This window comes from Jaculus jaculus, chromosome 4 (genome assembly GCF_020740685.1).
Source record: "Jaculus jaculus isolate mJacJac1 chromosome 4, mJacJac1.mat.Y.cur, whole genome shotgun sequence".
NCBI classification, from domain to species: Eukaryota; Metazoa; Chordata; class Mammalia; order Rodentia; family Dipodidae; genus Jaculus; species Jaculus jaculus.
Genome location: NC_059105.1, coordinates 161247854 through 161273027, shown reverse-complemented (window position 1 = coordinate 161273027; position 25174 = coordinate 161247854). Strand labels below are relative to the sequence as shown.

Below are 25174 nucleotides of genomic sequence, written 5' to 3'. Positions count from 1 at the left end.
ACCCTTAGTTTTTCTTATGAATCCTCATCTTACTTTCATGTCTTTTTTACTCATTGTGTTAAATTAGGGTTGCTTGCATGATCATGGCTGGAAAGTTATTTACTGTGGAATGGACAGCTTACCAGTGGCTCCACAACTAATGAATCTGACTCCTCTCTCCCACAAATACGATTTCTTTTTGATTAATATTTTTATCATTGTAATTTGATGTAATTGTCTTTTTGTAGTTCAATGTAATTAACTTTACCCATTTAAAAACACAAGTGATGGGCTGGAGAGACGGCTTAGTGGTTAAGGTGTTTGCCTGCAAAGCCAAAGGACCTTGGTTCAATTCCCTAGGACCCACGTAAGCCAGATGCACAAGGTGGCACATGCATCTGGAGTTTGTTTGCAGTGGGTGGAGGACCTGGTGTGCCCATTCTCTCTCTCTCTCTCTGTCTCACTGCCTCTTTCCCTCTCACTCCCTCAAATAAATAAATTTAAAACACACAAATGATGCTAAACACAGCAGCTCATGCCTCTAATCCTAGCACTCGAGAGGCTGAGGCAGGAGGATTGCTATGAGTTCAAAGCCAGCTTGAGCTACATAGTGAGTTACTGGACTTGAGAGGGAGACTCGGTCTCAAGAAAAATCAAAACAAGTACATAAATAAAAGCACAGGTATGGTCAGGCTAGCAAAGGGATCAAAAAGGTTAAGAACGTCTATTCCTTTTTTGATGTGTTTAATTATGTTTATTTATGGACCGGAGAATTAGGCTTCATTATAGTGTTTTCAAACAAATTTTGTTTTTGTTTCCCTTCTTCCTTTCTCCTCCCTGCTTGGATATTTCCCCACCATGGTCTCCTTCCATCTTCAACTGTTTCCTTTTGTCCTACCCTCCCACCACTTCTCACCACCTTTTTGTTGTTGTTGTTTATTTTTATTTATTTATTTGAGAGCGACAGACAGAGAGAGAAAGACAGATAGAGGGAGAGAGAGAGAATGGGCGTGCCAGGGCTTCCAGCCTCTGCAAACGAACTCCGGACGCGTGCGCCCCCTTGTGCATCTGGCTAACGTGGGACCTGGGGAACCGAGCCTCGAACTGGGGTCCTTAGGCTTCACAGGCAAGCGCTGAACCGCTAAGCCATCTCTCTAGCTCCTCTTACCACCTTTTGATCCCCTCTTGTGAGTGTCCTAACTAGTTTAAGAGCTCCTATCCTAGCCCAAGGAAAAGCAGGGATGTGAAGGGGTTCCCTCTCCATAACCATTTCTGGGGGATAAATAGCTCCTGGGTGCGCTTTGGTGTCAGAGCCATAGGGTGCCTATAAGTAAGACATCCGCCAGCCCCTACAGGGCAGGTAGCTTTGTCTGGGCCGCCTCTGGGTAAGTATGCTCCTGCTTGGCATTCAGCCTGCAGATGGTTAGATCACTCACCACCGAGTTGAGGCGGGCACTGGGCAAGCATGCAGAATACTGACTTACACTCACAAAGTCCACTTTCTTCTGAGAAGCTTTTGGAATCTCAAATGGTTTCCATCTAAGCTGAAGAAAAACAAAACAAAAGAAAACAAAACAAAAGAATAAATGCCCACACAGGAAAATGACTTCACCAAGGGGAAACTGCAGACTTTCTTAAAAAAAAAAAAAAAAGATTCAATTACATAGAAGAAAAGGGACAGCTGCTCTTTCTGTGAGGTTCTGGCTGCTTATGATTTTGTTATTTTAAAATTAATGATTATCCATCATTTCATTAAAGGTCTGTGTGTGTGTGTGTGTGTGTGTGTGTGTGTGTGCACGCGTGCACACATTTAAGGCTATATGAATGAAAATTGTCTTTGTTCCTTAGCACTTTCAATTATAAAAATAAAAAGAAGCCATTGCTCTCTCTTTCAGAAGCTATTTGTTTCCTTTTTCCCTTTTGCTCAGGCACGTCATCAGTGAGTTTTGACTGACGCTGCTTTTCATGCTATTTATACTTAGCTCCCTTCCTGGCATGCCAGCCTCTCTGTGTGGGCTCTGACACAGCGGGAAGGCTTTGCTTCTGCTTCCAGCCCCTGAGTTTTGAATTATTTCTTCCAGAGAGACACAAATGCCCCCAGCTGAGATTGGATTTGGTAAATGCAATGGCCAGTACGGTTGCTTCCCCAAACCCTACATTTGTCCCCAGGCTGTCTGATGGTTCGGTTTAAATCACAACAATCTTGAATTTAATAATGGACTGAACTGAGGAAGCCAGGAGAAACATCAGCAAGTATCAGCCCTGTTCACAGAGTCAAAGCAACACTTATTAATCAGTGTGGCGACCCGCCTCATCCAGCCAGGCTGGTGGCTCCCACACCCAGCTGCCCTGGGGCACATCTTCGGGAGTGACCTGCACCCCCCGGGCTGGTTCTGTTGGCTGCAGCACCTGGTGAAAACCAGCTGGACAGAGCCTGCATTTGGTGCCTGGGCTCCATCAATTAATTCTGCATTTCAGCAGGGCAGCCAGGCAAGAGAGGAAAAAAGCAGCAAATGGCAAGGCAGCCCTGGTGCTGGGATCATTCTCCCTCGCCAGCGTGGGCAGTCAGGCAGCAGCCTTCATTTCTTAAAAGCAAAAATGGGACGCTCACACACTGAGAGCTCTTCACACACACAGAAAGTAAAAGATGGGTTTGAAAAGGATTCTTGGAATCGTGCTTTACCAAGACGAAAACACTTCAGCACTAATTCCATGAATGATGGACGACAGCTCTCTGCAAAGCAGCGGGATCCAAGAGCGAGGCTCTAGCCACTGGGACACTGACATTTTGTGCTGAGCAATTCTTTGTCGCGGGGGGGCTGTCCTGTGCATGATAAGATTTTTAACTTCATCTCTGTCCCCTAGCCATGACATTATCAGTAGAGCATCCCAGGTTGCCACAACCCCAAACCTCCATTGTCAAATGTAGTTTGGGGTGGTCAAATTTCTCCTGTTGAGAATGACAGACAGAGAAGGTATTCCACACCTCAAGAAGGGACATAGCTGAGCATTGAGCACTGTGGAAATTTGTGTCTGTTGGGGATCAGACCCACACCCCCACTTAAGCTCTTCTGGCGCTTTAAAATATTTTTTTTTGTTGTTCATTTTTTATTTATTTATTTGAGAGCGACAGACACAGGGAGAAAGACAGATAGAGGGAGAGAGAGAGAATGGGTGCGCCAGGGCTTCCAGCCTCTGCAAACGAACTCCAGACGCGTGCGCCCCCTTGTGCATCTGGCTAATGTGGGACCTGGGGAACCGAGCCTCGAACCAGGGTCCTTAGGCTTCAGAGGCAAGCGCTTAACCACTAAGCCATCTCTCCAGCCCTCTTCTGGCGCTTTAAAGGCAGTCCCTCGTCTATACTAACCACTACCTGCTGCTTCCCTCCAGTAGCAATGGAGACTTTCTATATTCAGGAAAATCACCTGAAAAAGAGTCATCATTATACAGTTCCCGGAGGGAGATATTTAAGTATCAGATCAATGGTTGCCTGGGCAACATTTTAGCTCTAACCAGAGATTCACAGCCCTGGATCCCCATGAGAATCACCTGGAGAATCTTTGAAAACAAGACCAAATTTAATCAGGGTCTTTGAAAGTGGAACCAAGGCAACAACATTTCACAAAAGCTCTTCTCTGTGCAATGAGAGTTTAAGGACCAGCACACCCAACTCAGAGATCCTGTGCTTATGTTATTGAACCAAGCATCATGCATGGACAAGAAAAAAATCCACCATTTAATTGAGCAACAAACCAACCAACCATTAAACTTACCAAGCTGTAGCATCCAAGGCCAGATATGATGGTGGCAATGCCAATTACCAGATGGCAGGAGTGTTTAAATAATACGAGCTTACAGGGTAGCAAATCTAAGGGAGAACAGAGAGCAAGAAAAGAGAAGAAAGAAATCAAGGAAGGAAGGAAAGGAGAAATGGAGGAAGTCAAAGGAAGAAAAAAGAAGGGAAAGGAGGAGAGAGGGAGAAAAAAAAAAGTAGCCAGCAAATTGCTACGACTACCTTGCTTGCTTACTGTGACAACATCTGTGTAATCTGCCTGGAGGTCAGATACCTGTTGTGGATAGAAATGAAGTTCTGGCCCACAGAGGTTCTTTTACTGTGAACCAGAGGGCTTATAGGTTAGCCAGATCTGTTGCTGTATTCAAGACCTTCCGGAACACATCAGCCCTTGAGCCACAAAGAGAGTTTGAGGTGACGGGTGAGAGAAAAACCACATCACAGAACAGGAGCTCTCCTCCAACACAGCATGTGTTCTAGATGAAACGATGACCTTGGCGAATCCTTCTCTAACGCAAATACAAGATTCCTTTCAAATGACAGATGGTGCAGGGAGAGGAGTGATTTATCTGCTGGGTCTGGCAGCAACAGATCGTACAGTGTATGCTTTTTTTCTAACTGTAAAGAGCCTATATCATGAACAAATAATAAAACATCTCAAAGTGGTTCTGATAAACCCAGGACCACAGAGGAAGTCAAGTTTGGGATCCTCCGGCAGGAAATTTTGTTCAGGAGCCCTGATGTAGCAATTGTGGTGAATGTGAAGAGGAAGGTTTGGAGAGAAGATGAACAGGAAGAGCCCATGGCAGACTTTAATTATGCATCGACTGCAGTTCTCTCCCATGCAAGGCCAGGCCAAAACAGCCATCTCTTTTCCTGGATCGTTTTCCTTATATGGATGAATAGGGTGCTGGGGAAAACTGTAATTCCACAAATCTCTTCAGAGAGTTTATGACAGGAGTAAAAGATGTTTTTTAACTGATAAAATCTTTGTTATGAATGGAATCTCTGCTAATTTATACATTAATGCCTTAACCTCCACTGGGATTGCTTTGAAGATAGGGCCTTTAAGAGGTAATTAAGGTTAAATTAGTTCATAAACTTGGGGTTTTAGCCCAATAGGACCGGTGTCCTAAGTCATCAGCCTTGCTGGCATTTTAAAAATTTTTTTGCTTATTATTTTTATTTATTTATTTGAGAGTGACAGACAGAGAAAGAGGCAGGTAGAGAGAGAGAGAATGGGTGCGCCAGGGCCTCCAGCCACTGCAGATGAACTCCAGATGCATGCGCCCCCTTATGCATTAGGCTAACGTGGGTCCTGGGGAGTTGAGCTCGAACCGGGGTCCTTAGGCTTCACAGGCAAGCGCTTAACCGCTAAGCTATCTCTCCAGCCCCTTGCTGGCATTTTGATTCTGGACTTTGTCTTCAGAATTGTGAGGGAGCTGTGTTGTTCAATATCAATCTATGGTATTTTGTTATGATAGTCCCATCAGACTAATATAATACTATAGCTTTATAACAGTTTATTTTATTCATTATATATGTTTGCTAAATAGAGCTTTCTATACAGAATTTAATTATTAAATATTTCAAAAACAGTGATACAAGTGGTAGTGCCTGATGGAATATCTTGGTTATAGTAACATCAATAATTATTTGCTGTATGATTGAACAGTTGCATAAATACAGGCAATGAGAACATGGCTTGTATTTCAAACAACAAAATAAAATAAAACAAGTTTGTGAGGGATTTTTGAAATAAAAAAAATGGTATTTAGATAATAGCTAGCAAATTGACAAATATTTCTAAAAGTTCAAATATTATTTCCAGGATAGAGAGACAGCACAGCAGTTAAAGGCACTTGCTTGCAAATATTATTTCCAAAATATAAACTCATCACTACTGTGCCCATTCTGACTTTATGTCCAGTGGGCCTATCAACCCTCAAGAGAGGGATTCTGAAGCCCCCACTACAATTGCGGTTTCACATATTTCTCCTTTTAGTCCCGTTAATACGTCATGTATTTTGCAGTTGTTTGCTACAAATTCTACTGGATACTAAACTTCCTAGAAATGAGGTGGCCAAATAATTTGAAAAAGCATCTTCAAGGGCTAGAGAGATTGATTAGTGGTTAGGGCACTTGCCTGCAAACACTAAGGACCCAGGTTCGATTCTCCAGTACCCACGTAAGCCAGATGCACAAAGCAGTGCATGCATCAAAGACTAAGGACCCAGGTTCGATTCCCCAGTACCCACGTAAGCCAGATGCACAAGGCAGTGCATGTGTCTAGAGTTCAATTGCAGTGGTTGCAGACCCTGGTATACCCATTCTCTCTCTCAAATAAGTAAAGAAATAAAATATTTTTAAAAAAGAAAAGCATCTTCAAGGGTGTCTAAAGTAAGAATCTAAAATTATTTAACATTCCCAAAGGACAAAGCGAGAGAATTAATGTTAACATTTAACGGTTGAGGTTCAAAATTCGTGCTCAGATATCAAAAGGAAATGTGAAAGAAAGAGCGTCAATATTCCCACAGTTAGAAGATGGAGAGCTTGGCTCGATGTTCTGAACGTTCCTTTCAACACTGAGATTCTTTGATTTACTGGTTCCATCCAAAATGCCAAAGACTCAGCCAGACTGGGGGAGCTGGATGCTGTTCATATTGACTAGGCAGAGGCAGAGTATCAGTAGAAGTCAGCAGCGTCATTGGATAGTTTTGAAGTAACTCACAGTGATGATGACGTTTAAGCCAGTGAGGCCCAGGATAATTGGTATTGTTGAATTTCAGACCAGGGAAGGAGGGGAGCGCTGAGCAAAATAAACGTATGGCTTACTGGATTCTTCAGCAAACCCTTCAGTCTGAGGGGGAAAGACAGCATGATTTGTGAGGAAAGAAGCACACTTGGAATAACCCATTGGCAATCTTTTGAAGTAAAAGGCAAGAGCACAGGTATTTATTTAGGCTTTCTAATGTCGTCCATAATACTTAACACAAAACAAAACAAAAACCCAAAACTGAGTCATGCTGGAGAGAAAATTAGATTTTCAATGTGACTTTGTCTGTGAAGTTCACACTTTTTTATTCATTTCTCGGTGCTATGGTTAAATGTTGTATTAGTCACCCTCCCATTGGCACAAGAAACACCTGAGTCTTAATTTATAAAGAGAAATGGGCTGGTTTTCTTCTTCTTCTCCTTCTTCTCCTTCTTCTTCTTCTTCTTCTTCTTCTTCTTCTTCTTCTTCTTCTTCTTCTTCTTCTTCTTTTTTTTTTTTTTTGAGGTAGGGTTTTACTCTATGCAGGCTGACCTGGAATTCCCTATGTAGTCTCAGGGTGGCCTTGAATTCACAGCGATCCTCCTACCTCTTGCCTCCCAAATACTAGGATCAAAGGTATGTGCCACCACGCCCGGCTAATATTTTTTTTTTTAAGCTAATGGTTCTGATGGTTCCAATCCAAGGTCAATTTCGAGGAGTCCCATTGCTTGGGTCTCTGGTGAGGGTGGAGCATCATGACAGGAGCATATGGAAAAGTGCTGAAAACAGATGGACTGAGACACTCAGAGCCTTGAATAGATCATCAAATACGGCAGTCACTCAATAGGCATTTGTGGATGCCTTAATTCTTACAACTTATGATTATTGTCATCCTTCTTCCTATTAATTTTTAGTTAGGATATGAGATAATGGATTCCATTATATTTGCCTCCATATGTATCATATGCACCCTGCTCTTTGTTTTTTTTTTTTAAGATTTTATTTTTATTTATTTATTAGAGGCAGATTGAGGAGGAGAGAGAGAGAGAGAGAGAGAGTGAGAATGGGCATGCCAGGGCCTCTAGCCACTGCAAACGAACTCCAGACGTATGTGCCACCATGCACATCTGGCTCACATGGGACCTGGAGAATCGAACCAGGGTCCTTAGGCTTTATAGGCATGTGCCTTAACTGCTAAGCCATCTCTCCAGCCATGCACCCTCCTTTTACTTCCCCGTGTCTCTCTCCTTCTTTCCCCCTTTGGTGGTTCCCTTCCCTATCTTTGTCTTCGTCTCTTCCTCTCTCTCTCTCTCTCTCTCTCTCTCTCTCTCTCTCTTTGTTTAGAAGAGAGAACACTGATGATTTCAAGCCATTTAATTTCCCACAGAGAACTGATAATACCACTTTGCAGTCCCTGTTATTAATGTCATGGTACTTGTCTTGATTTGCTTTCTGAAGTTTTTCCTGGTCTCCTTGGTCCTGAACACAAGCTTTGCCTCTATTTCATGGCCATAGACTTGGCCTTTTAAGCTGACCTTTATATATTCTCCAGCCGGTTCTGTCACCCTGGCCCGATCTGACTTCTGGGACTCCACTACCCCTTCAACATCAGCATCCTGTCCAATCCTCTTATGTTCATCCACTCAGACAATATTATTGAACCAGATTTATGCAAGGTTTTATGCTAAGGGCCGGAGGTGACTATGGTAGAGTCTCTGCCTGCGCACCCCCAGCCCCAGGGAACACATTACAGAAGCCCTCACAGTGTGAAGCCTTCCTGAGAAGAAAATAAGGAAACAGCAGATATGACTTTTTTTTTTTAATTTTTATTTATTTATTTTATTTGACAGCGACAGACACAGAGAAAAAGACAGATAGAGGGAGAGAGAGAATGGGCGCGCCAGGGCTTCCAGCCTCTGCAAACGAACTCCAGACGCGTGCGCCCCCTTGTGCATCTGGCTAACGTGGGACCTGGGGAACCGAGCCTCGAACCGGGGTCCTTAGGCTTCACAGGCAAGCGCTTAACCGCTAAGCCATCTCTCCAGCCCAGATATGACTTTTAACAGATAAATATAAATAAGAATATTTGCTCTGGAAGAAGTCCTGGCACAGGGCCTATTTGACATTCTTACACGTGGAAATAAGAGATGCAGCAATGAATTCATCTGGTTTGCAGACCGCTCCAGTATCTTTCCAAGCAATAGAATGCAAGCTGATAGAGACAAACCGTACAAAAGACGTAGCAGGCTGTCCAAAGGGCTGCAGGGGTGACGTACAATGGTGGTGGTGGCACTCGCCAGCAGACACATTTAGGGAAATGCAATCTAGTCTATTTATAGCGTGATAAGACCTACCAGGGAGTGAACTCAACAACTACTTGGAATTCTACTATTCGGAAGAAGGTACGTGCTGGCGTTGCAGATGGGACAGACGTGAAGACACAGATCCTACTTTCAGACATCCTAAGAAACACGGGAGAGCTCATTGAACAGTGCCCTGTTGAAAATGAGCTCTGGCCGGGAGTGGTGGCACATGCCTTTAAACCCCAGCCCTTGGGAGAGATAGGGGGATCGCCGTGAGTTCGAGGCCACCCTGAGACTCCATAGTGAATTCCAGGTCAGCCTGGGCTAGAGTGAGACCTTACCTTGAAAAACCAAAAAATACAAAATACAAATGAGCTCTAAATTGGAAGTGGGATATTTTTGTTTTTGTTTGGTTATTTGTTTTTCAAGGTAGGGTTTTACTCTAGTCCAGGCTGACCTGGTCTTCACTATGGAGTCTCAGGGTGGCTTCAAACTCACGGCGATCCTCCTACCTCTGCCTCCAGAGTGCTGGGATTAAAGGCGTGCGCCACCACGCCTGGCTTAGAAGTGGGATTTTGATGGGCGGCTGTTTGTAAGAGAAGAGGAAATTTTAGGTAGATGACGGTGCACAAAGCAACAAGGCAGGAGAATTTATATTGTCCTGGAAGAGTAATGGTCCTAGCATGTGTGACAAAGTAGGAAACATGGCAGGAAGAAGAGGATCTGAAAACCAGGGTTCTCAATCTCCTGGCCTAGGAGCCTAGCCTGGACAGCCTGAGCCATGGAAGAGGGGTGATGGCAAGATAAACTGAATTTGACATAAGGTAAGGAAACTACACAGTTGAGTTAGGAGACCACTAAAATAATCCAGGTAAAAGGAAATGCAATCTGTATTAGGTAGAGTTAAGAAAAGAAAGGCAGAGGGCTGGAGAGATGGCTTAGCGGTTAACGCGCATGCCTGCGAAGCCTAAGGACCCCAGTTCGATTCTCCAGGTCCCATGTTAGCCAGATTCACAAGGCACAGCATGCATCTGGAGTTCGTTTGCAGTGGCTAGAGGCCCTGGTGTTCCCATTCTCTCTCTCTCTCTTATCTCTCTCTCTCTTTCTCCCTCCCCTCCCTCCCTCTCTGACTCTAATAAATAAATTTTAAAAGATAAAATATTTTTTTAAAAAAGAAAAGGAAGGCATGATTGGAAGTAAACTCCAGAATTTCTTTAAACATTTTTATTTATTTATTTGCAAGCAGAGAGAGATGGGAGGGAGGCACCAGGGCCTCTTGCCACAGCCACTCTGTGCATCTGGCTTTATGTGGGTACTGGGGTATCCAACCTGGGCTTTTAGGCTTTATAAGCAAGTGCCTAAACAGCTGAGCCATTTCTCCAGCCCAGAATTTCTTTTTTTTTAATTAAAATTTTTTTGTTTATTTTATTTATTTATTTGAGAGTGACAGAGAGAGAAAGAGGCAGAGAGAGAGAGAGAGAGAATGGGCGCACCAGGGCCTCCAGCCACTGCAAACAAACTCCAGACACGTGCGCCCCCTTGTGCATCTGACCAACGTGGGTCCTGGGGAATTGAGCCTTGGACCAGGGTCCTTAGGCTTCATAGGCAAGCGCTTATCCGCTAAGCCATCTCTCCAGCCCCCAGAATTTTTTAAAGTGCAGTCCACACTTAATTTTTAATTGTGCAGTATTTCATGAAGTATGGTCCATCACCAACCTTCATGAGAACCATCTGGAGAGACTCCTGTGCCACTTCAGACCTGATTGAATTAGAATTGTGGAGTGTGAGGCTGAGAAACTCACATTTATACTGTGGGAATCACCATTCTGTGGTCTTGGCATCTAATTCCATGTGTAATTGGAAGCACAAGAAGTTCTCAAAAAACAGTCCAGGAACATGGCTCACCAGATGAAGTGCTTGGTGCATAAGCATAAGCACCTGAGTTCAAATCTCCAGAACACACATGAAAAGCCAGAAGCCTGGGTTGGAGAAATGGCTTAGCGGCTGAGCACTTGCCTGTGAAGCCCAAGGACCCTGGTTTGAGGCTCGATTCCCCAGGACCCACGTTAGCCAGATGCACAAGGGGGCGCACACGGCTGGAGTTCGTTTGCAGTGGCTGGAGGCCCTGGCGCACCCATTCTCTCCCTCCCTCTCCCTCTCTCTCTCTCTCTCTCTCTCTCTTTGCCTTTCTCTTTGTGTCTGTCACTCTCGAATAAATGAACAAATTTTTTTTAAGTATTCGTAAAAAAATAAATAGCCAGAAGCCCACCTGGTGTGGTGGCACACGCCTTTAATCCCAGACTCAGGAGGCAGAGGTAGGAGGATCACCATGAGTTCAAGGCCACCCTGAGACTACATAGTGAATTCCAGGTCAGCCTGAGCTATAGCGATACCCTATCTTGGAAAACAAACAAACAAAAAGCTAGAAGCCCATGGCAGGCTTCTGTAATCTTAGCATATCTACAATGAGCTGGGATAGTAAAGACAAGAATTTTCTGGAAACTCACAAACCAGTCAGCTTGTCAAATGGAGCCCTGAATAATGAGATACTCTTGTCTCAGATGAGGTGGAAACAAGGACCAACACTGGAAAGTTGTCAGATTGTCCTCTGATTTCTCCTCACATGCCATGGTATGTGTATATTCACAATCCCACACATGAGCACACACACATGCACCCCACCCCCCAAGCGAAAAGGACTCAGGCGTGGTGGCACTTGCTTTTAATCCCGGCACTCAGGAGGCAGAGGTAGGAGGATCACTGTGAGTTCAAGGCCACCCTGAGACTACCCACATTCCAGGTCCGCCTGGTATAGAGTGAGATCCTACCTCAAAAGTTAAAAAGAAAAAGGAAGAGGAGAAGGAAGAGGAGGAAACAACTCTAAGGATTCAAACCTGGGATTGTAAAGGACTATCTCAGTAACAATAGTTTGACTGGGACAATGGTGGATCTGTTGAGTTGGGACATTGACTTGGCAATATCCAATGTGAATTCTGAAATTTGGGGATGTTTGTAGAATATGTTACAGACAGGTAACAGTGAATGTCTTATTATCATGAAGATGAATGGTATTTGCTAAAGGGAAAAGATTGATAGTCTATAATCAATACAAGTGATATTTAGCAACCTACTGTGGTTTCTGAGCCCCAGAGTGGTGGGACTGACTTCTTGCAATATGGCCCCCAAGCTTTGAGCTTAGGTTACGAGGGGTGAAGTTAGGCTTCGATCATCCACCTGTCCAGTTGTGTATGCATGTGTGACGGGTGTACTGGGGCATGAGGAAGCAAAGTGAGTTAGAAAATCCTCTGCAGCTCAAGAAATTTCTCCTCTTGATCCCTCCCATCTGAGCATGTCTCATCAACTATCCTTTTGTCTGTAAGGCAAAGAGAATCTCACAGAAGTGGGAATCACTAGCAGATATTTGGAATAAAAGGAGAACACAGTGGAAGAATATTATGGGCTAGATTGTATTCCCAACCCCCCAATTCATATGTCCTAAGTCCCAGAATGTTACAGGGTTTTTTTTAGTGAAAGAATTAAAATTTTATTTTCAGTGTTTATTTTTAATTTTTTTGTTCATTTTCATTTTTTTTTTTTGAGAGCAACAGGCAGAGAGAAAGAGGCAGATAGAGAGAGAGAGAGAATGGGCACGCCAGGGCCTCCAGCCACTGCAAATGAATTCCAGATGTGTGCTCCCCCTTGTGCATCTGGCTAAAGTGGATCCTGGTGAATCTAGCCTCAAACTGGGGTCTCTAGGCTTCACAGGCAAGTGCTAACCACTGAGCCATCTCTCCAGCCCAGTTTTTATTTTATTTATAGTCAGAACACAAAATAATGTTTCATTGTAATATTTTCATACTCACACATAAATGAAAAGATATATATACTGTACATTATTTTTATTCATTCCACTTAAAAAATTTGTTTATTTTTATTTATTTATCAGAGAGAAAGAGAGAGAATGGGTGCACCAGGGCCTCCAGCCACTGCAAACGAATTCCAGATGCACGCTCCACCTTGTGCATCTGGCTTACATGGGTCCTGGGGAATCAAGCCTTGAACCGTGGTCCTTAGGCTTCACAAGCAAGCGCTTAACCACTAAGCCATCTCTCCAGCCGCTTATTCCCTCCATTTTTGAGATAGGGTCTCAACTGAAAGTCTAGGTTAGCCTCAAACTCATGATCTCCCTGCTTCTGCCTCCTGAGTGCTAGGATTATAGGCATGTAGTACCATGCCCAGTGGGAGATAGAACCTTGGTGCTCTCTCTCAAATAAATAAATAATAAACTAATAAAACAGAAAAAAAAAACTAAACACCATGAAAAGTTGTTTGAAACCTGTCTCTATTTTGTCTCTGCCCAGCTCAGTTTCTGCCATGAAAACATAATCATATTTTAAGAGATTAGCACTTCATTGCCACTAAATCCAATGGTTCGTTTTTCTTCCTCAGTCCTTACGTATCGAGCATTTTATACTAAAGATCAATCTTTCCTTTAGGAAATGTTCACTTCTCTTTGCTCCTGCCATAGCCCACCTACCTGGCTGCTCAATCTCTCTCTGACACCTTCAGCTCTGAACATATTTCAAGGTTCTCTCTCTCTCTTTTTTTTCCCCCTCTTTTTCTGTTTTGGTGATTGGTGTGCAGAGCACGTGTGTGGTGTGGTGTGTGTGACGTATGGTGTGTGCTCATGTGCATGTGGATGAGGAGGGAAGTTCCTCAGAGAAATAACTAAGCTAATAAGGTCCTGGGTACAAGAGGTTGACTGGACATGGCTGGTGCCCTTTCATGAAGAGGAGATTTTGATACAGACGCTTAACAGAGAAAGACATCACGGAGACACAGTGGAAAGACAGCCACCGATGAGCCATGTGGAAGAGACATCAGAAGAAACCCCGAGGGGAAAGGGAAGATGACTATGGAAAGAGAAGGACAAGGAAAGAAGAGGACTTCTTTCGTCAGGATTCGTGGCGCACACCATTAACCCCTGCACTCGGGAGGCAGAGGTAGAGGAGACGCCGTGAGTTCGAGACGACATAGTGTATTCCAGGTCAGCCAGGCCTAGAGTGAAACCCTACCTCCAAAAACCAAAAAAGAAAAAGAGGACTTCTTTCGTTTCCAGGAGGGGGATAGCCACAAGGGGGAGGTGACAGTCTACTTCAGGACCTTGGAGAGCACATGTTTTGCAGGTCATGGTATTTGGGAAAGGACAAAGATTCAGGAAGGAAAGAGAGAGGTCAGCTCTTCATGCTGTGGAGAGCTGTGTAGACAAATACTGTAACTAGCCATGGGTGATTTATAATGGTACAAATGGAAAGAACCTAAATGCATGCCAATAGAAGACTTATTTTAAGAATATATTGGATTATAATACAGCATTAAAAGTGACCTACCAAGCAGGAACTGAGAGGGAAACCATCTCCCTGCTGGCTAGCTGTCACAGTGCGGGAAAGAGCTATGAGAGACGCTGGGGAGAAAAGTCATCTACAGACTGAACAAGCCGTGGGTTCTGCAAGCTACGAAATTAACCAGCCAGGAAAGATGCAAGAGGGGCGCAGAGACTGTAAGAATAATCAATTGCTTTCTGATTAGATCTGAGACCTGCTCCGTGGAAGGGAATTCATGTCTGGTACTGAGACCCAAGTCAAAAGCTTATTGCAATATATATATATATATATATATATATATATATATATATATATATATATATATATATATGAAGGTCATAGACCTCAGAGGAATACACTGTACTTTGGCTAAATGGAGACATTATGCCCATCAAAAAGCCTTCCCAAGGTATGTGTTTATCCCCTTTAATTGATGCTGAACTCACTTTTGATTAGAGAAAGTTTTTAAAATCTTTTTATTTGAGAGAGTTAGAGAGAAAGATGCAGGGGGGATGGAGGGAATGGCCACGCTAGGCTCTAGCCTCTGCAAACGAACTTCAGACGCATGTGCCAACTTGGGCATCTGGGTTACGTGGGTCCTGGGAATCGATTCATGGTCCTTTGGCTTTGCAGGCAACCGCCTTAACCACTAAGCCATCTCCCCAGCCCAGAAACTTCTTTTTACAGATGGAAGTGCAAGGAGATCCGAGACTTACGAAAATGACCCAAAGAGAATACCCCGTGCTTAGCACTGAACAACTCATGTCTATTACATCTGCTGGCGCTCAGGGAACATTGCACCAACCCAAATTTGGTCATCTCTAGCACCCACGTAAAGCCAGATGCAAAGTAGCACATGCATCATGATCCCATCACACCTACAGCAGAGGCAGGTAGACATCTCAAGACTGTCCTCTGACACCCACAAGTGTGCTGTGACATATCCTCACACATATGCAGGCAGAAATAAAAATTTAAAAGACTTTGGCTTCTATAGAGGAATGCTGAGTCGAGAGAGCTTGTGGAAATCTATAAACTTGTGGTTGAACTAGTTGCGTAATTTGTTCATTAAATTCTGAGATTTCCCAAATGAAGAGGAACATGGTAAACCACGTCGGGCGCGTGTCTTATGAAATGTTAATGGATTGAACTGATATCTGTAGGCTGAATTTAGACACTCTCAAGAGTTTTGCATGGCTTCTCAGATGAGTGATTAAACATAAACTAGAGAAAAATGGAGACTTCATGGGGGGTGGGGGCGGACGTGTTGCAGCTGCCTTCTCATCGCTGGGACAAACCCTTGACCAGAAGCAGCTTATGGGAGGAGAGGGTTTATTTCAGGCTGACAGATTCCAGGAGAAGCTTCATCGTGGTGGAGGAAGCTGTCTTCCTTCAGCATACATCCATAGGAGAGAGAGAAAGAGAGAGAGAGTCAACACCAGTAAGCACAAACAGCCAGAGTTCAAAGTGCTCCCAGCAGGGCTGGCTCTCAAGATCCACCTGCAATGACATCTCCTCAGGCAGGGCTGCTGCAGACTTGAGTTGCAAGCTCAATCTTAATAACAAGTCCCCGAGGCTCTGGGGGACATGCATTCACATTCAAACCTCCCCAAGAGAAGAGTCACAGCATCTGGGATGATAGTGAGGATAGCCCATCCCATGATGCTCTACGTGAAGCGGAATGCTAGACTGGAGGAAGTGTTGGGCAACGCTCAGAGATGCGTAATGTGGGCAATTGGTAGAAGCTGGTGAAAGTATTGGGTCTGGGCCTTGCCAGGTGAAGAAATATCTATCATACCTGCTGTAGCCAGGAAGAACTGTCAGATAGGCACCTAAATATAATTTTCTCAGACTTCTTTCAGGAATCTGTAGCATGTACTCAGGAGTGGTTTTGAAAGGAAGAAAGTAATACATGCAAGAATTCTGTGGTTAGTTAATGGAGTATAAAATTGGAAAAACAAAGACACTAACTTGTCAAAAAGGGAAAAAATCAAGACATAAAGATAAACGTTTGTCAGACATTAAAAAAATAAGCAGCTGGGTGTGGTGGCGCACGCCTTTAATCCCAGCACTTGGGAGGCAGAGGTAGGTGGATTGCCGTGAGTTCGAGGCCACCCTGAGACTCCATAGTGAATTCCAGGTCAGCCTAGGCTAGAGTGAGACCCTACCTTGAAAAACCCAAAAAAGCAGATGGCAGGTGACAAAGGTCAAGGGTCAGGAGGAGACAAAGATCAAGGGTCAGGAGGATGTAGTATCCTACACCTATGTAGCTGTTGTTCACAGAGGTATTATGGATTTTTGAGATACATGTCTCCCAGGGATATGGGAACACGTGCATAGGGGAGATACTGGAGAAGAAAGTCATTCGGTCACTGGCATTTATAGAAAATGTTCAAGAAATTCAAAACAGGGAAAAGGTTCATGGGAAACTGCAAAGCAAAAGACCTGTGCAGCTTGTAATTTATGCTTGCAGTAAAAAAAAAAAAAAAAATCACATGTTGCCAGGCGTGGTGGCACAGGCCTTTAATCCCAGCACTTGGGAGGCAGAGGTAGGAGGATCGCTGTGAGTTCAAGGCCACCCTGAGACTTCATAGTGAATTCCAGGTCAGCCTGGGCTAGAGTGAAACCCTAACTTGAAAAACCAAAAAGAAGAAGAAGAAGGAGGAGGAGGAGGAGGAGGAGGGGGAGGAGAAGAAGAAGAAGAAGAAGGAATATGGCTCCATGGTTGCGTACATAGCCTCCAACAAATCAATGAAGACACATGAAGGTTTGGAGACTTAGGCAATTGCTGTGACTGAAGTAAGCAGGCAGGGACACTGGAGCTCCCTGGCCCATCCCACTTACCACTAGTGATTTGATTGTCATCTCAAGGACCACATGATTTAAATTCCTGCGATCAGGCTGGAGAGATGGCTTAGTGGTTAAGCGCTTGCCTGTGAAGCCTAAGGACCCCGGTTCGTGGCTCGATTCCCCAGGACCCACGTTAGCCAGATGCACAAGGGGGCGCACATGTCTGGAGTTCATTTGCAGTGGCTGGAGGCCCTGGCGCACCCATTCTCTCTCTCTCTTTCTCTCCCCCCCCCTCTCTCTCTCTCTCTCTCTCTCTCTCTCTCTCTCTCCCCCTCTTTCTCTCTCTGTCTGTAGCTCTCAAATAAATAAATAAAAATGAACAAAAAATTTTTTAATTCCTGCAATCAACCTACAGATTTTCCTGGTAATCCTTCGTTTAGTCTAGTTCAGCGGGTCTCGAATTTAGTATGCACAGGAATTACCATTTTGGGGTAGCACACACAAAATTGTGTGTCCTATGCTTAATGGGTGGTTAGAGATTTTTCAGAGATAATTGCATGTGTGCTTAATTTTCTTCTAATTTGCTCATTTCATGATCTCTTTGTTTCTTGGTTTGATATGAGATGTACTTCAACTTGTAAGAACTGCCAGAAATGGAATTGAAGATTCTCTGTACCACCTGAAGAAACACCAAAAATGCAAAAATCCAAATGCTCTCTCAGCTTTCCCATACTGGCATGTGATAAATGTTGAATTGGTACTTATAAAATGCACAGGAACCATTCTTTCTATTTTATTTCTTTTTTAAGTTCTTATTTATTTATTTGAGAGAGAGACAGAAAGAAAGAACCAGATGGATTGTGAGAGAACGGGTGCACCAGGGCCTCTAGGCACTGCAAACAAACTCCAGATGCACACAACACTTCGTACATCTGGCTTACATGGGTCCTGGGGAATCAAACCTCGGTCCTTTGGCTTTGCAGGCAAGTGCCTTAACTGCTAAGCTATCTGCCCAGTCCATTTTCTATTTTCTAGTGAAGCTAGAGTCCTGTAAACAGTTTCACAGTCATGTTGCTTTAAGAGAGAAATTAGAGAATCTGTGATGTAACTTTTGGAACTTCAAAGGAGAAATACCTGAACTGTTGGCGCTTTGACATGCTAAGCGGAAGAGTCTGTGCCAGGATCAAGGTCTCTCTGACTGTAGGAGTTACTCTCTCATTGCTGGAACAAAATACCTGACCAGAAGCAGTTAATGGAAGGCAGTGAGAGGGAACTAGTCAGGTAGCTTTATTAGGCAGTCAGCTGGGGAAGGCTCACAAGACAGGAATGTGAAAGGATCTCTCCCTCTCTCTCTCCCTCCCTCCCTCCCTCTCTCTCCCTCTCTCTCTCTCTCTCTCTCTCTCTCTCTCTCTCTCTCTCTCACACACACACACACACACACACACACACACCTTACCCAGGTGTGTGGATCTCTTCCTGAGGCCAGACCAAGCTCTACTTGGGTGTATCAACTTCTTCCTGAGACATCCTCCTGAACCCAATAAATAGAGATTTATGGGGAGGGGTGGCTTTCTCTATCATTTTCCTGCTTCTTGGGTGCTCATCTCTCCATGCCTTAATCATGGGGGTCCCAACACTGGTAAGGCAATCTTAGTTGTGGTCAGAGGAGTTTCTTTTTGCAGATGGTGGTGAACACTGGGAGACTCAAAACGCAAAGTGCTGAGAAGAAGTAACAGTTGAGTGCTCAGTACTAAGTGAGACATATCTTTTTTTAAAAAAGAAAATTATTTATTTGAGACAGAGAGAAAGAGGAAGAAGGAGACAGTGAGAGACAGAGAGAGAATGAGAATAGGGGCACACCAGGGCCTCCAGCCACTACAAATGAACTCTGGCAGAGTAGGAAGGGATATTTCTTTTTTAGTATTCTGTCGGACTGTGTGATAGTTTAAATGTCTGTCCCACATAGACTCAGGGTTTGTTTGTTTGTCTTCTGAGATAAAGTCTCGCCTTAGCCCAGGCTGACCTATAATTCACTATGTGGTCTCAGGGTGGCCTCAAACTCATGGCGATCCTCCTACCTCTGCTTCCCAAGTGCTGGGAATAAAGGTGTGCACCACCACGCCCAGCTTTTTCAGGTGTTTTACTAAAGCTTGTAAGTTGGGACTCCAGCCCACCTTGGCTGGAGGAGGTGTCACTGGGGGACAGATCTTGAGATCCAGCCCAAAGGTGTGTTTAGGGGCCAATCTGAATTGCAGTCCAAAGGTGTTCAGAGACATCTTGAGCTATGGGGGAGCTATTCGGTGACATCAGGGCCAATGAAAGAACCTGTCTCAAAGGAGGTGGACACACACACAACATACATATACATGCAATAGAAAAGAGATCTGTGACTAGACGGTAAGGCTCTATTGCTAAAGACACCAAAGCTTTGTTTGCAGGACTCAGACATCAAGCTAAAATTGAGCTGGAAGCTTTCTCCTTGCTCCCTAGCTGCAGTAATGCTGGGAAGTGCTATGCAGGCTGCTGGGAATGAAAAATCATCAATAGTATTAACCAGCAGTAGACTCTGTGAGCAACACAGCCAGCCAGGTAAGATGTGCTGAATGGTGTAATAATGGCATGACTGTTAGGGAGTAACCACGTGCTCTTTGATTGGATTTTATTACCTGGTACTGAAAATGCGATCGAAACCAATGACAGATACTGTCATAGGCCCTAGGGTGGAAGCTACTATTGTTGTTTGCCAAGAAGGATATGTTATGCCTGTTGAGTTGTCCTTTAAACATTTATGTTCATGACCACAGATCAATGCTCATCTCAACTGTGGTCAGAGAAGCTTCTTTTTGCAGATGGTGGTGAACACTGGGGAGACTCAAAATCCAGAGTGCTGAGAAGAAGTAACAGTTGAGTGCTCAGTACTAAGTGAGACATTTCTATCCCCCCCCCCCCCCGTGCTCAGGGAACATTCCAGAAAAGGAGGCGGAAAGAATGTAAGGGTCAGAGGATGTGGAGGAGTGCTTTGAAATGCTATCTTTGGGACATGGAAGTGGCTGCTACGTTTGTGACCTCACAGCAGCTGTCATTACTTGCACAAGACCTGCATTTTATTGGACCTATCGACATTTCAGCATGAATGGTAACAGAAGGCAAAAAAAAAAAAAAATACAAAATATCAAAATATAAAGAGAGACTAGAAAGAAGGGATTCAGTGGAAGAGAAATGAGGAAAGGGAGACAAAAGAAAGTGAAATATGAGGGGACTGTGATCAAAAGACATTATGTACACATACAAAGATTGTTGGGCTGGAGAGATGACTAAGTGGTCAAAGGCACTTGCTTGCAAGGCCTAAAGGCCTGGGTTCGATTCCCCAGTACCCATGTAAAGCCAGATGCACAAAGTGCCAAAAAAAAAAAAAACCCAAATTTACCTGAATCTAGTTCTAAGATTTGTAGGTATTACCTTTAAGAGGCTATATTAGAATGGATGTACCACAGTCATGTTTTTTTTTTTTTTTAACATTTTGTTTTACTTATTTGTTTGAGAGAAAGAGGCAGAGGAAAGGACAGAAAGGGAGGGAGGAAGAGAGAGAGAGAGAGAGAGACAGAGAATGGGCACACCAGGGCCTCCAGCCACTGCAAACGAACTCCAGACACATGTACCACCTTGTGCATCTGGCTTATGTGAGTCCTGGGGAATCGAACCTGGGTCCTTAGGCTTTGTAGGCAAGTGCCTTTAGCCTCTAAGTCATATCTCCAGCCCATAGCCATGGTTTTTTGACTACTAGGTGCTGGGCACTGCATGTAGCACGTTCACACCTATTTGCTCCAGTAATCATGACAGCAGCATTGCAAGGCCAATGTCATCATGTTTTACAAAATGAAACATCATGTCTCAAGGACATAGCTCATAAGTAGTGGGGTCAGGGATGCAACCTATATCTGTCTTTAATCCTGCATGATATACCCACCATCAGGGACATGCCCCAAACCTCAGACAAAGAGAAAGACACTGGGTTCTCAGGTTTGCTCTTTCAAAGAGCCCAGCCTATTACAGTATTGCTTCTGTGTTTTTATCTGTTTATTTGTTTATTTATTTGACAGAAAAAGAGGGATAGAGAGAGAGAGTATGGGCACCCAGGGTTTCCAGCCACTGCAAACAAACTCCAGATGCATGTGTCACCTTGTGCTTCTGGCTAACGTGGGTCCTGGGGAATTGAACCTGGGTCCTTTGGCTTGGCAGGCAAATGCCTCAAGGGCTAAGCCATCTCTCCAGCCCTGCTTCTGTCTTATTACTGCAAACAAAATATATGAATAGTACTGGTTCTCAGAGGCAAAGCTCACTTGTCACTAGACCAGAGGAAGAAACTGCTGAGCAGAGTATGGAAATAACCTGAGTCTCGAGAGAATGTTACAGCAATCTGTTATCCCAAGACTTAGAGAAGCCAGCTCAGACAATACTTTCACCCCTATACCAGATTTCAGAGTTCTCTCTTTAAGTATGTCAGTTGTTTATTTTTAACAAATGTTTATACTTGTATATGAATTAGGGTGAAACTTGGTAGCAGAGGCCAGCAAACCAGAAAGGGGCTACAAGGAAAGGATGGGATGACTTAAGAAAATGGTATTGTATATATGTAAGTAGACAAACAGATTGCTAGGGATAAAATGGCTTAAGTGAGGTCAGGGGAACAGATTGAGTAAAGGAAGGGAGGGGGGTGGGTTAATCAAAATTTAAGAGGGTATGAATAGGCCATATGGAAACCTACTTTTTTGGACAATGGTGCACCCAGAAGCCATAGATTGTTACAAGAAAAATTTCAGTGCCAGGGATGGGATACCTTCCATTGAATTGTTGGCTAAGAAGGTCTCTGATGGCCCCTGCCATCCAAAATTATAGGCCATTGCCAAGGCTCTTCTTGGTTGCCCACCAGGAACATATGGTAAGACCCTATTGCTGAAGACTCCATATGCTTGGGCTGCAAGGCCACTGAGAAATCAAGCTGGAGCTGAGCTGAAAACCTCCTCCCTGTAGACCAGATGATAGAAAGATGGAAAAAGCTATGCTGCATGCAACCCTATGGGAGAGAGGAGTCATCAGTGGAGATAAACAACAGTGGGCACTGCAAGCCTGAAGTTGGCACAGCCAGGCCAAATGAGCCAACGAGTGCAATAGTGGCATGTTTGTTATGGGGGAAAAGCAACTACTCACTAATTGGACTAGAGGCCCACTCCACAGGAAGCTATACATACCTGATACTGAAAACCCACAACAGGGAAGTCATGAGCCCTGGAGGGGGCAGCGGTAATGCCTGCTGGTGTCTTGCCAAATATATATATTATGCTTACCAAACCGCCCGGTAAGCACTTCTCTTAATGTTCATACCCATATATTAATGCTATTCCCACTTTTGGATTAGAGAAGCTTCTCTTGTCAGATGGCAGTGATCTTTTGGATGACTCAGAAGGCACCATAGTGCAGAGAAGAAGTGACAGAGGAGCATCCAGCACTGAAACATCTCTATCACACCCTCCAAGGCTCAGGGTGCAGTGAAGAAGAAGTGGTGGGAAGCCTGTGAGCCAAAGGAAGGGTAGGACTGCTTACAACGCAGTCTTCCAGACACAAAATGAACTGGGTACCCATGACTTTGCAATGCCTGGTATTGCCTATGCAGGACCCTCATAACAGGAGGAAAAGATGATGAAGTCAAAATAAAAGAGAGACTGATTGAGAGAGAGAGGGAATATCATGGAGAATGGATTTGTGAAGGGGAAAGTGGGGGAGGGGAAATTATCATGGTTTATTGTCTTATAACTATGGAAGTTGTCAATAAAAAGTGTTTAGAAAAACTATGTCCAGTTTCTATATGTTATGGTAAGTTTAGGTTAAAAATAGAAACAAAGGGCTGGAGAGATGGCTTAGTGGTTAGGGCGCTTGCCTGTGAAGCCTAAGGGCCCATGTTTGACTCTCCAGACCCCGGGAAGCCAGATGCGCAAAGATGAGGCAAGTGCAAGGTCGCACATGCCCACTAGGTGGCACAAGTGTCTGGAGTTCGATTGCAGTGGCTGAGGCCCTGGGATGCCAATTCTTTCTCTCTCTCTCTCTCTCTCTCTAAAAAAAAATAAAAGAAAGAAAGAAAGAGAAAGCAAGTAAGCTGGTTGTGGTGGTGCACACCTTTAATCCCTGCATTCAGGAGGCAGAGGTAGGAGGATAGTTGTGATTTCCAAATCTCTATACAATGAGTTCCAGGTCAGCCTGAGCTTGAGTGAGACCCTATCTCGGAGATTAAGAAAAAAAAATAGGGTGGGGAGGGAGGGAATTACCATGGGATATATTTTATAATCATGGAAAATGTTAATAAAAATTTTAAAAAAATAAATAAATAATAAAAACATACCAGCACACAACATGTTTATATAATTTTCATTCATCCAATATACCTGGGCATTTCTACCAAGTCTGAACCATTTCTGACCCTGTCTGCAAGGCATCAAACCAGAAAAAAACATGCTACCTCTTCCACATACATACACAATCAGCAGATTTCAAAATCCCCAATCAAGTGTAAGCCCAAAACAGAAATGCTAGCATTTTTTTAATGGTTTTTTTTTTTTTTTAATTTTAGAGAGAGAATTGGCAGGCCAGAGCCTCAGCCACTGCAGTCAAACGTCAGATACTTGCACCACCTAGTGGGCATGTGTGAACTTGCGCTTGCCTCCCCTTTGTGCCTCTGGCTAACTGGGATCTGGAGAGCAGAACATGAGTCCTTAGGCTTCGCAGGCAAGCGCCTTAACTGCTAAGCCATCTCTCCAGCCCTAGCATCTCTTTTCTAAAGCAGTCTGATTTTTCAAAGCCTTGATTTAAGTATTTCTATTTAAACCTTTGGCCACGTGGTATGCTCCAGCTTCCAGGGCCAGGTTACCTGGTTAGGATCAGGATCAACTTCATCCCAGTTGTTAGTGACGTGGCCTTGGTCCATGGACTCAAAGGGCTTGTGAGAGACTGAAGGTAGGATCCTGTACAGCCAGCTAGGGGGAAATAAGACCACATAGCCTTAGAGTCATTCTGAATGATGCACAGCCTGGCTTAGTAGGTGTCACTAGGAAGACACTTGGTTCAATTGGGGAGCTAGGGACTGTAATGTGAGAAGCGATGGCACAACATCCCTTCTCAATAGCCAGTTGCTGTCTATAACTTAGCTTCTCTCTGTTCACCTTTCACTGTGCAGAGGAAGCTCTTGGTTACTCACATGCTGCCAAAAATTAAAGAATAGTCTTTCCCAACAACTACTAAGAAAGAAGAAGTAACTTGAGGAATATCTGAATACTAATGTGTGTTCTCCAGAGTCAGGACAATCCTAGATAGGTTGAGACAATATTGTTGATGATCTTCATTATTTTTGAAATAAAAATTAATTTCTCCTTTAAAATGAACATATGTGTTTTATATATATATATACATACATTATTTGACAGAGAAAGAGGGAGAGAGAGAGACACACACACACATATATCCTAATGGTAAAAATAATTTAAGTAATTTGAAGGGCACTGGAAGGGAAACAGCTCCTTCTCCAATTTTTTCATGGTTGTTCCTTAGAGACACAGAACTTAACAATTTTCTTTCATCAGATATCTCCAATACTAATAAACAGAACTGCCAAACTATTATGCTACTTTCTCCTCATACTAATTATTTGTAAGAGTGCCTGACCTCCCATATCTTTCCTAATATGAGTTATTATTAATAATCTTATTTATAGATAAAAATAGCATCCCACTTGTAAATACTTCCTTCACGATGAGTAAGGTAAGAAGCTTCATTTGTTCAGTAGTCCTTTCTAAGTTTTCTATCAATTCTTTGTATAATTCCCATAGTGTTTTCAATGTTTTTCGTTTGACATTAATTGCACAAAGTTTTGAAAATTAACCCTTCTGTACTCCAAAGCGATAAAAGCGTATGTCTATGTTTTTATTATGACATTATGGTAGTTAGTCATGACTGTCAACTTGATTAAACCAGGAATCAAGTAAGAGATGGGCTTCTGGGTAGATCTGAAAATGTTTCCTGGGAGGATTAGGTGAGGGGGAGAGGAGAGCCTCCCTCAGACTGGATGGCCCAGATACAATGAAGTCTGGGGAGAAAGCAGCGTTGCTTTGCTTCAAGCTTCCAG

General features: G+C 43.7%; 1 protein-coding gene across 2 annotated transcripts in view; it reads right to left on the bottom strand.

Moving 5' to 3' along the window:
• The window catches only part of Hgd (homogentisate 1,2-dioxygenase), a 62427-nt gene that overhangs the window by 23040 nt on the left and 14213 nt on the right, over positions 1-25174 (bottom strand). For both annotated transcript variants that reach the window (XM_004666842.2, XM_045147814.1), the window contains exons 4-5: positions 23924-24029; positions 1464-1523 (exon numbers count right to left, since the gene is read on the bottom strand). In XM_004666842.2, the coding sequence (XP_004666899.1) occupies positions 1464-1523; positions 23924-24029 (166 nt within the window). The remainder of the gene's footprint in view (positions 1-1463; positions 1524-23923; positions 24030-25174) is intronic.